The sequence below is a fragment of the Caloenas nicobarica genome, chromosome 15 (assembly GCF_036013445.1).
Source record: "Caloenas nicobarica isolate bCalNic1 chromosome 15, bCalNic1.hap1, whole genome shotgun sequence".
Taxonomy (NCBI): domain Eukaryota; kingdom Metazoa; phylum Chordata; class Aves; order Columbiformes; family Columbidae; genus Caloenas; species Caloenas nicobarica.
This window is the reverse complement of record NC_088259.1, coordinates 9533739-9551202: the sequence shown is the minus strand read 5'-3', so window position 1 is coordinate 9551202 and position 17464 is coordinate 9533739. Positions and strand designations below refer to the sequence as shown.

Sequence of the window (17464 nt, the reverse complement as noted above, 5' to 3'; positions counted from 1 at the left end):
ACCAGGGGAGGTTGAGTTTGGATCTTGGGAACAATTTCTTCCCCAAAGGGCTGTCGGGCATTGGAACAGGCTGCCCAGGGCAGTGGTGGAGTCACCATCCCTGGAGGGTTTGGACAGATGCAGAGATGAGGTTCTCAGGGACACGGGTAGTGCCTGGGTTGGGGCTTTGCTGCCTCTCCAGACAGTGTCCAGGGGTGCTCTGTTCCCAGCGCTCGTGCACATCGACCCTTGTTTTTAAGCCAGGTCTGTGCAGACCTTCCCCAGCTGCTCTATTTCTGGGGGTGCTACACCATGTGTCCCCATACATGCTGCCAGCTCTTGCATGCCCCAGGAACACGGTGCTGAGCCAGTTCCTTTTAATGAACAAACACGCGCTTATAATTAGAGGAAAACAGGCTTTTTGAAGCTCAGAGCCTGAGTGGTTTTCCCAGTTGCTCAGGTTTCCCAGCCGCTCCCTGGGGAACGCTGCTGTTTCCCACCGGTGGGGACGGGAACAACGCGACGGTACTTGGGGGACAAATGTACGTTTGGGACTCCCCAGCCCTTGGCTGAGCACAGGTACAGCTCGGGAAACAGCCGATGTTCAGCATCTTGAAAAGGAACCATCAGACTGTAAATATTATTTAGTACATCATGAGAAAGCACCCGGACAGCTGACAAAGATAGAATAGGAAAAGCCTCAAGCTGCTGCAGGCAGCTGGAATCCGACAAGTTTCATAACACGAGCAGATTTCAGTACTGTTAGGCAGACCAAGACAAGAACATTCACCCGGTTTTCTCCCAAAGGAACGCTTTATTGACAAGTTTCCTCGGTCTTTATCTGTAAAGAGAAACAGCTCAATAGCCAAGCTCCAGCAGTCCCCGTCTTGCTGGCTCTGTTCCTCGCAGGGAGGGCAGTTTCAGTCACACCAGTGGCACCAGTAAAGGACACTCTGCACTCCAGCTACTGCCCAGGCCATCCTGTGTCCCCAGGTCTGCAGGAGGAGGGGAGCAGGGGTGGGAAAACAGAGATTAATCAGCAGATACGTGTCAAAACTTGCTTCTCTAAAGAAGGGTCAGAGACAGTTCAGTCCCTCCAGGGTGATAAACCACTAAAACTACCCAGATATGTACACAAGCAAGTCTAAAGACCTGAGTAAGTCCCACTTCGCCTGTAAGGCACAGAATTGCTCACTCTAGGTATTTCTACATGGAGGCACCTTGCCTAGAATAAGGTCAGGCCTCTAGAAGAAAACTCAGAATTTTTCAGCTCCTGAGCAATGAAGTTGGACATAAAAAAAGTAAAATATCCAGCTCTGGGGGGAACTGGCTGAGCTCTGGGACTCTCTGCCAGTTTTGTAAACCAAGCTTAGAGTTGGAGCTTTCAACTGAAAAACACATCCAGTCCCAGTCAGATGTACCAACAGAGAACAGAGAGCAGAGCCCGTCCAGCATCGTGTCCATGCTGCTAGACACAGCTCTGGCCTTTGGAACCTGGCCCTGCCGCCAGCAGCCCTCAGAAATTCTTCCTCCAAGAACAAAGGCATCAACCGAGAAGGGAGAAGCAAGTTTCATACACTCAGGAAAGGGAGTGCACCACCGAATTTAACACAAGAACTGGCTCATAAGCATGCTGTACTACTGTGTGATGCAAACCTCCAGTGCTCAACATCCAGCTCTAGAACCCTTACAGTCTTCTCTATAGAAAACCAAAAAATTGTAAGCAAGTAAAGCGTAAGATGATGTAAGGCTTGCAATCCAGTTTCAGAGTCCAAAGGAGTATTTCCCTAATATGATGCCAAAGCTTATTTTTTTTTTCTTTTAAGCTTTATTTCTTTAAAGTTCATTGCATTTAAAAATAAAGATTTTTAGTTTTGTTAAAGCTAGAGCATTAGTGTAACAACGAGGCAGCTGCTAAGTGAAGTTTCCCTTATGGGAGCCCAGAAAAAAACCCAACTGTTTACCCCCTTTACCAGACAACTCCCATGAGAGCCAGAGAAACCAGTAACAGGAGAAGCCTGGGAGCTCCCAGCGTGGCAGCGCAACGTGCCCCAAACAGCGAACAGCGCCAGAAGCTGAAGCTGAGATGCCCATGCATGTGCCTTCTCCAATAACTGTCCTACTCATCGCAATTTATCTGTTGCAAGTTATGTCAGACAAGGGAAAACTGTTTTCATCTGTACCTGTGGCATTTCTGAGCTACTTTAAGGAAACTCCATCTTACATGCTCTCCTGAAAGGACAGCAGTGATACATTTAATCTACAAACTTTAGTGTAAAATATTATCTGTGTACAAAACTTTGCATTCTCTTTATTTGACTTGGATCCAGCAGCAGTGTCTATGAATGGATGATGGATCTGTCCAGCCTTGGCTCTCAGCCCCTTCTTGGATTCGTGTGTTGTTGCTGTGGCGAAGGTTTGGGAGGGAGATGGCTCGCTCTGACGGTTGTGCACAGCCGTGCAAAGCCCCAGTGCGAGTCTAGAAAGGAGCGTTGTCTTGTGGAGCTTTGTCTCCAGCCCCTGAGGGGGAGTGGAGGCCGTCAGTGCTGTTTTCCCTGCTGCCCACCACTCTGGACTGAAAGGAGAGAAGAGATTTAGGACAAGAAATCAGCACTCAATACCAAGCCAATTCCTCCTTGTCAAGGCCACAAACTGTAGCAAAGACTTCACATATCTCAGAGGCCGTTTGCCTGAATGGTGGTCTACCAGAAAAACATCGCAGACATTTAAGTTTCTGCATAAGGTTTCCCACTGTATGTTCACAAGACAAAGCAGTCTGTTACCTTTATGGTCCCAACTCTATCTTCAAATGACTTGAAGGTTGCAGAATTCCTTGAAGAAAGGAAAAAAAAAACCAAAGAACAAATCAAAACGAGTTAGTTAACCAAACCAAATCACGCAGTGTGACTGGGCTCTCTGGCCATGCCCATGCGGTGGCAGCAGCACCCGGAACACCCCCGGCTCCTCACGGCACAAATCTCTCAGGCTCACCAGACAAGAACACCCCATACAAACTCCGAAGGAAAACATTTATACCGTGTGCGATCCACACAATTGCTCGAGCTAAAACATTGACGGAAACAAGTTCTAGTTCAGTAGGGAAGAAACTAGCTTAGCTTTACAAGGCTTCCAACTAAAAACATGCCATCTTAAATAATGGAAAGGAAAAGCTGAAAAGAGTTTAATACAAAGGCTTCATTTTCCCATATTATGTCCTGCAGGCAGGAGGGGGAAGGGCCATGTGCCTGCACCTACGGGCAGTTTTATTACCACAGGAGTGATCGTTTGCAGCAGGAAATGCTCATAAAAACCACAGTGTAATAAATTAATCAGAGGATTTTGTATTTCTAGCAAAGAAAACCAGGTCAATTGTTTGATAACCTGACAAGCTTCTTTGCTGGCAAATGATTCCAGGGAGTGCTCTGTACCGAGCGCTCAGCCCAGGCCATTACTCATCCAGAGCTGCTCCCCCCGGGCCAGGCTGCGGGAGCACTGGGAGATGATGAGCCTCATCTTGGCTGTTATTGTTCCAAAGAATCACTTTATATTTGCACCCGTAAACCAATCTCTCAGGAATAACTGAGAGGGCTCCTGTGGGCCTTGCCCAGCCCTGGCAGGTATTTCTGCTGCAGAGAGATCACAGCCTGATGCCCCAGAGGGTACATGAGAAGGGCTCTGAGCTTCCAGGCTGAGGATGGAGGGTTCAGGTTGGGCTCCACCTCGGTATTAGCAGCGGCTATGCTGCACGCTGCGAGAGGAGGACGGTAATCCCTGCCCTTCAGGGACCTCTGCAAGCTGCTAAATTCAATCAGACTTCGGTATCGTTGCAATGCCACACTTAGTCCAAGAACAATACAGGTGCTAATAACCATAAAGAGAGATTGATTAAAAAAGCACCCCGAATTGCTCAGACTACCCCATACTGTGAGCGGGGTCTGCTTAAGAAGGGAGCCAGTTGTACGAGTCAGAACCAAAACCCCAATAATGACAGTCAGCTGCGCTCCCACCAACCCCACTCCGGAGATGGGTATTTGCTACATTACCTCATGGCTGGCATACTTATCGAGTGGCGAATGGAGTAACTGCTACACGGAAGCGTTCAGAATAAGGAGGAAAAAGTTAAATGACAATTTTAGACAGATACCACACAACAGCAGCGTACCCCTGGCTCTTAAGCCCTTCCTACCCATGCACAGGCTGCTGTGGACAACCTGAGCAGGAAGATCCAGCCCTCCCCGATTTAACAGCTGCAGCCCAGAACTTAGTTTTCCAGACACGGGACAGTAAGCACGAGTATTTAACTGCAAGCTGCAACTGTGATACAAAAATCAATTACTGGGCAGTGGTTTGTGGACAGTTTCTCAATCCGTGTCAAAAGTGTAGGCAAGGCTTAAATAATCAGCTTCCCCTTGAAGAGCCTGGCATAGAAACGAGTGGTCTTTTAGCAGCCTGGAAGAGCATCTTACCTAAACGAGTTGAAGAAGGGGTGAGCCCTGGGAGAAGCCACGGGCAGCAGAGAGAAAGAGGAAGCAACAGTCAGACACTTGTGCAGATTAAACACTCGATGCAGAGCAGCAGAACAGGGACATGGTCACAGGATCGTGGGACAGCAAAGTCGGCTGCCCAGGAGAAAGCCTCTCAATATAAATTACAGAAGCAAGCAAAACCAATTGCTTTTCAGTAACTCAAAGAAGCCAAGCTAAGAGGTTTTTTTAGAGGACAGTAACAGCATTTACAGCAACTCAGAGCTGGGGTGCTGGGGAGGGAAAGTAAAACGTTTTACCTACTCCACCGGTTGCTTTCACAGGGAATTTTTTATTAGAGCATGTTTTCCTAAACTGAGGTTTTTCCCAAGAGCTAGCTAATTCGGTAAAGACACCTCCTTCCCCCATTTCCCCCCATGAGATCTCATACAAAGCCAGCGCAGCCAGGACTCGGGGTTGAGAACTTCTGGAACAGGAACCTGCACCAGATTCCTGCACTTTTCTTGCCAAGCCTGCAGATCTCGGAGTTCCAGCTCAGAGAACCACATCTCAGCATAATAACAAGTATCTGGATAAAGGGTATCATGTTTACCCCACAACCTGCTTATCCATTTTTAGGTTTCAGGGCAAACTATCCCCCACTAGGTGATCAGATTTCCAGGCGTGACTTTGCAATGCGGTAGCATCTCAGTAGCCTGAAATAACAGACTGAGGTTCCCTTTTTCTATCAGTAACATTACCATGATGCTCTAAAGGGGCTTCTCCTACCAGAAGCAGTGTTTTATTCCACTTAAATATAATTTTTGTCTCTGCAGCAGGAAGCAGTCATGGCAAGTTGGATCTGAAGTACTTGGCAAGGAGCACAAGGGCTTTTCCTTGCAGCCCGAGCAAAGATGTTCAGCTTTGTGGTTTAATTTACCCGTGTATCCAAGTCAGCTCTTCGGCAGGGGAGACGCCCTGTAATGCTGTCTTTGCATGCGAAATAAATTAACTTTCTACTTACTTTTGCTTAAAGGAGAAGCACACAAATAACACATGTCCATGCACCATGCTACTCCGCAGGCAATACACTGGTTCAGTACCTTGGCCTAGACCCAGCACCAACCCTTTTCCTCCTTTCGTAAGGATTTATAGTTTACATAAATTCAGGAATTTGCAGGCACCTTTGGGGCTCAGGCTAACATTTCATAATGAATTTGCTTGTAGTATTATGTACAGCAAACTCCAACATACGGCATGAAAAAAACCCACAAAGCAAGCTGGTATCAACAGAAAGAACACACTTTCAATTCTGCTGTTTACTGTAAGGCACAGGAACAGAACATCTAAAAGCCAATTTACTTTTTATCTGTAAGTGGAGATAACAGAACAAGCTGAATTGGCCAAGATTTGAATAAATCCCACCCGCTAATTAAGCTGCATTTCCTCCCCTCAAGGCAAGTGAATAGAGCAGCAGCCTTAATACAGTTAGCGCAGTTACTGCATTAACTTCACAATGTCTCCTTACAATCCACACCTATAACATTTAAAGTTATTTTGACCAGAATACAGCAACCCTAAAGATTTAACACAGGGACACATTACTTGTATTTCACAGCGTTTTGGTCCAAGCATTTTTAATGGAATTACAACTATGTCCTCCCTGTATCAGAGGCGTTTGTCCCTTTCATCAGGCCTTCCTTGCATTTATCAACCAGCAAGGCTGACTAAACAAGGAAATCCCTTCTGTTATCTCAACACTTCCAGTGATGGAAAATAAACCTGCTTTACAAGTGAGTTTGTAGTGTAAGAGGAAAAATGGGAGCACAGTAATGGAGTGTAGGTTTAAAGGAGATCCTCTGGGAACAGAGATCCCACAGGTTCAGAGAAGTGATTACGACACCACAACAGACTCCACTCCTTGTCAGCTCTGATCACATCTCAGAACACTGTTCAGAGTTTCACCCGGCAAGGGCAGAAAGTGGGACAGTTCCTGCAAAAACTTATGCTCAGAGTTAAATCTTGCTCGGAATCAGAAATATCAAGACTCGAGTGCAGCACAGGAGACAGAAGCCTGTTTATACACACAGAGAAAAACTTAAAGTCTTAAAAATAAAAAAATCATTACTGTGTTCCCCCACAGGGCCACATATGCGAAGCAAATCCTGCTGAAATAACTTTGGCAGGGATTCCCAAGTTGTAAGACAGAAGATGCTTGTATTTCATAATATATCACCCAGGCTATTAGCTATAAAAAGGAATGCAGGTGTTTAAATAGGTGACTAAAGCTGAGCAATTCCATTGCTGCAAAGGTCTGGCTTGTTTGAGTTAGCCGGGCCGGCATCCACAGCCAGTTTTCACGATGACTGTGACCAGGAGAAACGGGCATGTTCTCCTCTCAGCCCTGTGTTCCCTGGGATGGGACAACCAGCTCTGCGGCTGCTTGGGGAACCGGATTCTCCCAACCAAAAGACAACAGGCAGGACCAAGCCTGTCAAAACGGCTTCTTCTGGTGGTACCACTGGTTCAGGAGTTCCCCATTTGGTGCAAAAAGCCCTTTGGCACAACAGCCTGACCAGGCTGCAGGGGTCAGGCAGCAAGTTTACCTCACTATTGTCAGTTTAGCAAAAATCTATTCCCACCACATCTTGTGCCAGTAGCTGTCTCCTGTGATTACATGTAAATCTCTTCTAGAAGATTAGGTAGTTTACAAGAAAGAAAAATTAAGACTTGAATACTGGAAAGGGTAGGAAGCCAGTGAGTCCTCTGCCAAATTCAGAGCAGTTAGCTACTGGAAACACCAAAAATTACCCTCCAGGAACACAGTAAATAACTCACTGAGGACAGAAATAGAATAAATCAGTACTATGTGATCAGAGGCCAACCAGTTCTTACCACTTGGATACTCCCAGCCACAGCGGAATAGGAAATTCCCTACAAAGAATGACCCGTTCAATCCACAGTCTGGTACATCACATTACACATAAGCTCTACGAATTCTTCCTTACTAGCCCAGACAGGTTATACATTCAGAATTAGCTCTCAGTTCCAAGAAAAGTGTATTCAAGGTATTCGGCATGAAAAACTTGGACATCACCATGAATGAGGAAAGCAATCTTCAGCCGAAATTTCTGAAGATCAGGTAAATCATTGATTCCAACCTTCAATTTTGTGCAGCTGAGAAACTCAGTGTGGAAGAACCTCAGCCAGTGACCGAGGGAACCATCCCCTCACTTCCCAATCCAGAGAGGTTTACATTTGCAATCTCTTCAGCAGCTTAAGGAATCTAGATGACCACCAACCACAAGACGACATTTTTGATGCTGTTATAATCTTATGAATCAATTAATATCTTCCAATCTACATGACATAACTGTGCCAGGAAGACATGCTGCCCTTCTCCGTGGAAAGTTGGCACAGAGGGCTGGACACTGGAGGAAATGCAGCATCCAGGGTTTGCCCCATTTTAAAGCAGAACAGAGCACAGGAGTGATGACCTCTTTCCAATCCTAAACAGTAACACTGAGAAAACACACCTCCATCATCCAGTAATAAATGGAAATATAAATGGAAATAGTAAGCTTTAATACTAGTTTCTTATATATGACATAAAAGCTGCAGTGAAACCATATGACAGTAAAAGGGGGAAGGCTGCTAAAAATGTTCTGTCAGTTCTCCTCAGCCAAATTAAACTTAAATGCCTTATAACAGGTTTTATCCTGTCGACAAGTCTTTAAAAGGCATTTAATGTGTCCTAAACTACAATGTACAGGGCCACATAGAAGAGGTTAGTCCACCAACAGCAATGTGCTGCCAAGCAAGCACAAAAATGGAAAAAAGCCTAGTTATTGTGTAAAGTCTCATTGCTGTCTGAAACCAAGATCAAAGCATGAGAGCGCAAACCAGAAATCTTACCTCATGTCACCAAGTTTCCTGCTGATAACAGAACCTACATTGGAAAGGGCTGCTGAAGTCTTCTGTCCTGCCTGGGAAAGGGTTTCCTGGGTCTTCTTATAACTAAAAAGAAAAAAAAAAACATACATAAATTGAACTCACGAGTAGGATCTGAAAGCAAGAAGCATCCCCTCCCCATTTTGGAAAAGGAACCCATATTGAGGGAAAGAAGCTGGGTTAGTGAGCTGCACTGACTTCCCTGAAAAAGCCCCTTCCAGTCTTGCATGTATTCAAAGACTTGACATTTTGAAAAAGCTGCAAGTGTAGGATTAATCTTTCCATACACTCACTTTACCATTTTGACCACACATTCTTAAATCTGACAAAAAAATTGTAAAAAAAGAAAACCGAAACCCCAATTTTCCATGTGGAAACTCTAAGACCACAGCATCGTATCCCATTTGCTCTACAACTACTTTTTGGTCTCCTTTAGACAATAAGTCTAGGAACCTATTCCATAATATCCTTGCAGCCTTGAAGACGTTACAGCATTTGTTGTAGTGTTAGGTTATAGAGGAAAGAGGGAAGACTGTATAGAGAAGAAATACAGGAATCAGCATTATCTTTCCAACTGCAATTTAGAAATAAAGGGGTAGAGAAGTTTCCTATCAGTTACCATTAACCACAACACTGACAGTCTGTATTTGTTAGCTGATTACCTTTGAGTTTATACCAGAGCTGGAGAAGACAGAGACTGAAGAACCTTTGTTTCCTTCAGAGGAGACTTATCTCAGGAACAAAGATTCTTTGAGCTGCTTTCATTAACTCATCCTCTCTAAGCTATTCCACAGTTGGTGACTAATATCTAGATTTACGGCATTCTTCAAAATTATATATTAAAGAAAAAAAAAAGGACTCGGGCAGAAAACCAAGTTCAATAATTTAAGCCAAGTTTTCTTATTCCAAATATTTTTGGTTTTGTTCTTGTTTAAGCCAAATATGTCTGAATCAAGGTACATGAGACTCACACAGAACAGGGCAAAACCACATCAGCTTTAGCTTCCCTCCTCCTGTTCCTGAAAGAAAATTCCTATAAACGTCACATTTTTCAAACCAATTCCTCTTGAATTCAGTTACTCCAGGAGAACCTGAGCGTGCCCCAACAGCAAGGCCTCAATGCAGTTTCTCCACAGCACAATCTTTTGCAAGAAGCCATCATCTCAGGACGATTTAGGAGTGAATTGGTCAGCATCACCACTGCCTGCTCTTACACGTGCCTTCCTATCGCAACAACGGTGTTGGAACTCCTGGTCAAAGCTGCTTTGGAAGAGGAGGATCTCAATCCCCGCCTCAGCAGTCAGGCTGAGTCCTACCAGGGGATTTGATTTACAGCTGCCTGACAGAAACAACAAATCCTGCTCACCAAAGTGTATTGCATTGACTCTACATCTGCTCTGCACTCAGCTCGCTCAGAGCAGCGACAAGAGGAAAGGTTTACGGACCCAGAGGACACCACCACGCCACGCACACACTGCAGACTCCAGGTTTTATGCCTGGCTTCAGCAGATAAAGGCCAGAGACTTCCCAGCTCTATTTTCCACACTTGGCAGCAGTACCGTTAAGACAACCAAAGATCCTACACCCAAGGGCCGCTCCTTCTGCCTGCGTGTGCTCCTTCGCGATGCCAGCACAACTGCTCGCGCTGACACCATGATCTAGAGCAAGGAAACAATCCAGCAGAAATATCAACTTGGAAGAACACAAAAAAGACAGCAGCAGCCAGGTCAGGTCGCCAGCCTAGTCCTGCACCCACAGCTCCCCACACGCACACCCCTCGACCGCTGCAATACAGGAGGCAGAGCCAGGGAAACACCCAGAACCGCCATCGGACACAAGTGTGGAACTGCATCTGTGACACCCAGGGATCAGGTTATACAAGACTTTAATGCAACTTAACTACAGCCAGCCCTGACCTAGAAGTCACAACTACCCTCCTGCAGGAGACACAGCCAGGTTTACCGTGGTTTAAACTCACAATCGCTTCCTTTCTTCCCATAGCACCAGTACAAAGCGCAATAAAATAACCCAAACTTGAGATTAATGAATATGAGCTCTGGTGAATACCTTGCTCTACTAACAGACAGTTGGCTGCAGCAGAAGCTGCAGAAATGGTCTCTGTCCTGTGCTGTTCATCCTGCGGTATTCAAACATTTCACACATCCCTCTCCTATAAACTCTCCTCCTGACAGGGAGGAGCCAGACCTGCACCCTCAAATCCTCCTTTATCCATTAATACCAGCTTCCTCTCACTTGCTATTACCCTGCAATCACCATTTGTGCTGTCTAAGTACACAAACCATGAAAGTCATCATGCGCCTGGTTACAGTGAAATCAGGGGCTGATTTCTGTCCTCGCTATGCACTGGCTGCAGGGGGCAAGTCTGGGGCTAGAACAGCAGCTGCCGGGAAATCCAGTACAAAAGCACCATCAGGTCAGAAGTGAGGCCCATTCCCAGGTCAGTCAGGATACTTGTTAGTCACAAGGCAGAGAAGCTCAAACAACAGGAAGGAGAATGCATTTGCATTAAAAAAAAAAAGTATGAGTAAAACCTCATTCTTGGATTTCTTGAACTTGACTGCTCAGATTTACTGAGCTTCAGACAAAAAGAAGTAGAAATTGTTTTCTGAAACATTGCTGGAATCTTCCCTTTCAAGCTCCCTCGTCTCTCTATTTTAATTAGCTTCTAACTTGCTAGCTTGAACTGCCACTGTCTAGTGCCAAAGCAAGCAGGAAAACTAGCATGCCACAGCTATTGAGGCCTTAAGTGCTCTACAAAAGCATGTTTCCGCCACATCTCTGGCACTTCTTCAGTACAAGGAAACAGATATAACGCAAAGTTTTCCATGCTAGCAGGCACACCCAGGGAGGAACTCTGATTAGACGCTGCTGGAGTCAGTCACACTGTCAACAAGCAGAAAAAACAAGGTCACTCTATTTCACAAGCAAAATAGTGACAATTTGCATCTTCTTAATCTAGAAAACATACATGGAACACTGAAAGGAGGATGTCCATACTTTATAGTTTTCTGATACTCCTACTTTTCATCACTGCTCATCTTTCACCCCCTGATGAAGAAAACCACCTCTTCACACACTGCCAATAACAAGCCAGCTCAAAGGACTGCATTTCATACCTGCTCCAGAGAAAAGGAAAAGCTGGCTTACCTAAGCCCTGCCTTAGCACGGTTTAAATCAGTTCAGGAAACAATGACGCTACCTGCCTGCTCCCACTGCGTCATGCTAATGATTCTCCTCTGTCCTGTGGGAAAGATGCAGTGGGAAGGACAACGGCCAATTTTCACAATTTAGGCCAGATGAGAATTTAATTTCAGGCATTTAATAAAAACATGGCTACGAGACCTTCACAGCCAACAACCGCAGTTTAACAGCTGTGAGGTTTAAGCTGTCTGAGGCCCCAACATGACAGAACAGCTGCCTTGGACCCTCCAGCTCTGTTTGTTCTCATCAGGTACCACAGGAAAAAGCTCCTGCTCCCTGCAGAGCACACTGAGGATAACACCAAGAGGTCACTCTGGCTACTCCACAGCTTGTCAGCTGAAGTTATGACGTGTGGCACACAGGTCTTGGCTGCCCAGTGGCTTCAGCCAGTTCTCCTCTGAGGGCATTTCAAGAGTATCACCTGGACCACAATGAAATAATTTAAATACTGACCTGAGGAAAAGCTCCCTCTCCCAGAAGAGACATTTATCAGGTTAAAAAAGTGAAAGCTAGAGAAGATAAATGTTGAAATAGATCTAGTCAGAGCAGAGGGCTGGGAGCAGGGGCACAGAGCGTTAGTGGCAGCAGACTGTCAGGAAAGCATTTGTTAACGCTGAAGGTTAAAACACTCACGCTTCTGATTGAGTTAATTTTTCATTCCAGTCCTCCAGTGTGCTGCTGGCTGAAAGATATCTACAAACACAATGGAGGTTAGACACAGTGCCGAGATTCACAACGGATGCTTCTTTTGATGCTTTCTACACTATTAGTGTCTCTTTACACTTATGGTATCGTAGGTTTTATTCCTGTCAGAAGGAAAAGTGCTGTTGTTTGAGGCAGGAAGCCACCTAAGCCCCAGTTTCTTTCTTACTTAAACACTTTCAAACACTCAGCACAAGGAAACAAATCCTGCAGTTCAGGTGTCAGGGATTGAAAGACTTTGCATCTTCTGCTCCCTTCCTACACCCTGCGTGGTGGATAGATACCAAAAGTGCAGAGCAGCGAACTGAGCCCAAGGCCAAAAGAAATATCTGACTGCCACACCCAAAGCCATGTTTTCCCACTATAGCATGACCTGGATGAACCGTTAAACTTAAGTTTCATTTTCTAATCTTTACAAATCATGTTTGCCTACATACAAACCAGTACCTTAGGGGCTGTCAGAATTACCACGGAGGGTACAGAACAAATACAAGTACTACAGAAACCATCTGCCACCAGACAGCACACAGACACGCTCAGAAGAGGTGACATTGCGCAGGCGGCTCACGTCACCCAGAAGTGTGACTCTCCCCAAGTAGCTCAGTGCCATCTTGCCTAACGACAGGATACTCCCAGTCCGCATTTTCCTCTTAGTTAAATAATCATCTCCTTCAGCACAGGACATGGGAGAGAATCTTCAGTGCAGAAAACATTCAAGGTCTCCCTTTTATCTGCTATACAGCAGGAATCAAAATGATTCATGTCTAATATGAATAGAGGTCTAATACAACTAAAGAATATATTCTAGAGACAAAAGTAGTCAGATGTTTTTTGTCCACGTTTGTCACCTGCTCGTATATATTGCAGAGACTAAAATTCATGGCTTTCTAGTGTTGACATCACATACATCAATGCAGAAGAGCCACTGCTTGGTAGCTTTCACCAGCTAATACATGGATTTGCATTTGCAGAGCCTGTATTTCCAGCTGCAGGTAAATGCCTTCAGGCACCTTCTCTCCCCTTTGGCCGTACAGAAGGGTAACAATCCAACTGATTCCTACCACATCCCATGATAAGAAGAGAAATAGTTTCACAGTAAAGACAGAGGTTCACTAATAAGACATCAATTACAACAGACTAACCTACCAGTGATCAGCTAAATCGAAACTGTGGTTGATTTTTTTGTATTTTTTTTAAATAAAATGTGGTCTGGTAACTGATCGGAATTTTTCTTCTGCAATAGCAAGACCATGAGGGAGATGACAGCAGTAACGTTTGCTCATCTCCTCAGGAACGGAGGGGGTGTTATAGCTGGAAGCCAGACGTGCTGCTGACAACAGTCCTGCCCCAGCAGCTCCCGACAGCCCCTGGTGCCAGCGAGAACAAGCGGCAGCACGGATTGGGGAACGCGGCGAGGAGCGGGGAGGGGGTGCTAAGGAGCCCCAGGCACTCACAAGTCAGACTGTGTCACTTTGTCATTCCACTCTCCAAGTTTCTCAGATGTTTTCACATAACTAGAAACAGAAAGTGTTAATGAATATAACTTTAATATTCATTTTTTAAGAAGACAACGACACAGATTTCAGTTACAAAGGAATAACAGAAATGGGCAGGGGTGTAGGAGGGAAGATGAGGAAAAGGGAAAGAATAAACAAGGAGATGAACAGCTCAACGATCTGGTCTGTAGTAGCACCATCAGTAATGCCAAATCCCAGTTAAGTTACATGAGATGTTTTAGACTGAACAATACTTCTACGGCCCTGAGAGCCGTTTACATCTGGGCACAACTGCAAGGTCACACTCACCTCTGACTCTCCTTTCTGCACCGTCAGGCCCTGCAGCGACTGTACCCCTGACGCTGTTCAGGGACAGTCAGGCTAATTTCAGATCTTCTTTAGGCAGAGGGGCTATGCCTAATGCACACTAATATTACAGAATTTTTTCCCTAGGAATCGCAGCCTTTTAAATTTTCTATGACCCAGGAAATAGATTCTGAACTAACACTACACAGGAGAGCTTTGAAACTTTTTGCACTTCTTTTTGAGCCCGAGTTCAGAACAAGGGAGCAGCTGCCAATGTCTCAAAGAATGAGCAGAAAGGGGCAAACTGAACAAAGTGGGGATCTAGATCTCTAACACCACGGGTAAGAGCATCCAGCAACTATTTATCCAGATTGCACATATGAAAATTCCATTTATACTGACATAAAGACACGGACACATGAGAGCAATGAAATAAAAAGTGCTTTCACTCTGCACACCCATCAGAGCAAAAGCCTCCGGCCCCTTGGAAGAGCTTTGGAATACGCTGCTGGGAAATAATTACTACAGAGTCATTTTAAAATAAATGTGCATCACAAGCAACACTTACGCATTGGAGACTTGGACATCGTGCCAGCTTTTAGACAGGTTTTGCTTTAAGCCATCCAAGGGAGTCAGACCCAGCTTCCTCTTCAGCTCCCCGCAGTGCCGCTCCTTCGCGGCCAGAACTTGCCTGAGAGTACCAATTTCTTCTTCAACCTTAGAGAGAGGAGCAGAGGTTTGTCCTAAATCACACTGCAGTAAAATTCTGAACATTAAGCCAACTTTCTGCCTCGCTCAAAACTGGCAAGATTCCGTTAACATGAATTTAAAGAATTGGTAGGAACGTCAGGAACATGCAGAATAATTCAAATGAACATAAACAATGCTGGAATGGGTGGTCGACTGATCAGACTTCAATAGGGAAACATCCATCCAAGTCACTGTACTGGCAACTTAATGACACCAAGATTAACAGAACCCATTTCTAGCATTGTCATTTCAACAGCAGATACAAATCAGTTGCCAAACTTTATTAAGTAAAGTTTCTGCTTTATGAGTCTTTTCCTCTGATGTCATTAAAGCAAAGAGTTTTTCCTCAGAGATATTTCTTACATTTTCAAAGTACTCTGGAGTTGTTTCCATGCAGAGAGGATTCATTTCTACTTTAAGTGCAGCTCACCAAAATCTGTGTGACCACCCAGAGCAGCAAAGTCCTCCCTTGCTAAAACTCACAAGTCAAAGAATCACCACAAGATTCTCAAATGGAAGGACTACAGAAGAACAGCTGCAATTATCTTCAGCTAGAAGAATTTCAAGTAGAAATTATAAACTGACCTTTAAACCCCAAAAGGTGCCCAAAAATTAGGATGTTACATTACAAACTTTCAGCTCTTCAAAGCACACAGGCACCAAAAATAGTTGCCTATGAAGTATAATACATATTTAAGAGAAAAAGGTAGAAAAAGAAAGCGTACATGCTCCATTGTTTCAGCTTCCTAAGGAAAAACAAGTTTCTTTTACATACCACTTGCCTAAAGTGCTTTCTTCCTTCAAATGGAACTAAAAGCCTAGATTAAACTCACAGCATCAAAAGCCACTTATTTCCTTAGAGCTCTAAATTAAGTAGTTCTGGGAAGGAGCACGCAAAGTACCACAGTGTTTGAAGTATCTGCCAGCTTTGTGCATTTTAACAATTAGCTGAGAGATCCAAAGGTAACACCAAAACAAAACTCGTAAAAAAACCCCAAGCCCTGCTCCAGTGGCACCAGAGATTTGTGTTTGTTCCCTCCCAGCAGGACAGACCCACAGCCCCCGCTGCTGAAGGCGAGGGCCCCATTACCTTGGCGAGCTCGGATCTCAACTCCTCCTCCTCAGCCAGAGTCAGCCCTTCGGGCGCACAGGTCCTGGCCGCAGCCGCGTTATCCACGGGAACATCTGTCATGGCATCCGACAGCAGACCTTTGTTGGGAGAGTTAAGGTTGATATCTGTCACAGACAAGGAGCAGAGGGCACACAGGATAAGCAGCCAGCAAGCAAAGCGTGTTATGCAAACCTGAGGGGAAAGGTGAAGAAAGGGGCTTCACCCGCAAGAGGAACAGAAACCTCCAGTGGAGTTTCCTCCGTGAGCATCTACCAGAAGTGACAGTGACACCGGGCTCTGCTCGTCCAAAACAGCTGCTCTGCCCCGCAGCTGCTGCTCAACAGCCGCAGGGACCCTGCGGGCCCGGGGAGGCCGAGCCCCGGGGAGGGGGGACGGGAGGAGCCGCCAGCGCCCTCCGCGGGGCCCCGGAGCCGCAACCCTGGGCCTCTGTCCCCTCACGGCAGCAGCTCCTCCCGGGCCGCGTCCCCTCTCAGAGTCGCCCCGCCACGGGCCGTCCCGTCCCCAGGGCCCCCCGCCACAATGCGGCCGGAGGCGAAGGCCCGTCCCGGGGGCTGAGGCACAGCCGCCCCCTCCCGCCGTTCCCTCACCCTGGTTCGCGCTCTCCATGGCGGTCCGGGCCCGTTCAGCCGCCGCCGAAGAAGCCGCCACCGCCCCCCCCGTGACGCAATCAGCGCCGCGCCGCCCGCTTCCGGGGAGGGTCGCGGGGAGAGCGCGTCACCCGCCGCGTCGCCACGGCGATGGCGCCACGTTCCCCTCCCACGGCCTCCGCCCCCCGAACCCGCCAGCGGAAACGGCGGCGGTGACGTCACGGGCTGGGTGACGTCACGGGGCGGAGGTTCCGCTCTCCCGGGGGTCAGCGGGGCCGGGCGGGGCCGCGGTGCCGTGTGCCCGGCCGGAGGGAAGGGGGCAGCAGCGGCATGGGCCTGCGGGTAGACCTGGCCCCCGCCCGGGCAGCCCCGGGTTCGGGCTCTGCACCCCGGGCCCGCGTCACCCGGCCCGGGCAGGAGCTGAGGGGCCGCTGCACGCCGCTGCTCCTCCCGCTGAACTCATTAATTAACCCCGATAATTCACCGTGATAATGAACCGTGCCGCATTGCCACCCTTCCCACCTATTGCCTTCCGCAGGGTTTGGGGCTCCCGGCTAGACCCCAGGGTGGCTGCGGTGCCCAGGGCCTCCCCCAGCACCCCCAGCCTTGCCCCAGTGCCCTCCCGCTGGGACAGGGACAGGGACATCACCCTCTTCCAGATGTGCCTTGAAAACCGGATTTTCACCCGGTGCCCACGTGCAGCTGGCAGCAGCAGCACCGAAAGGGGGAAGCGATACCGGGAGGGGGTTCACCCTTCCCTGCTACGGGCCGGCAGAGCTCGGCCCCCACCACAAACCTGCAGCTCGTTTTGGAGGGGCTGGAAGCGCAGCAGGAGCCAAAATGCCCCGTCGGTGCCACCTCTATGTCTGTGTCTGC

General features: G+C 47.0%; 1 protein-coding gene across 5 annotated transcripts; it reads right to left on the bottom strand.

The window, feature by feature from the left end:
- Nucleotides 1-773: 773 nt before the first annotated feature.
- Nucleotides 774-16780, bottom strand: TPD52L2 (TPD52 like 2). 5 transcript variants are annotated; one of them, XM_065645548.1, is made up of 10 exons: nucleotides 16589-16709; nucleotides 15960-16105; nucleotides 14688-14836; nucleotides 13772-13831; nucleotides 12249-12308; nucleotides 8358-8459; nucleotides 4446-4472; nucleotides 4023-4064; nucleotides 2763-2811; nucleotides 774-2554 (listed from the first exon to the last, which is right to left on the bottom strand). In XM_065645548.1, exons 1-10 carry the CDS (start codon nucleotides 16605-16607, stop codon nucleotides 2459-2461), a joined length of 750 nt encoding a protein of 249 aa, XP_065501620.1. In that variant the 5' UTR covers nucleotides 16608-16709; the 3' UTR covers nucleotides 774-2458. The 5 variants fall into 5 exon arrangements, with proteins under 5 accessions (XP_065501620.1, XP_065501616.1, XP_065501617.1 ...); XM_065645544.1 differs by lacking the exon at nucleotides 12249-12308 and having other exon boundaries at nucleotides 16589-16780; XM_065645545.1 differs by lacking the exon at nucleotides 12249-12308 and having other exon boundaries at nucleotides 4023-4061; nucleotides 16589-16780.
- Nucleotides 16781-17464: the final 684 nt, after the last annotated feature.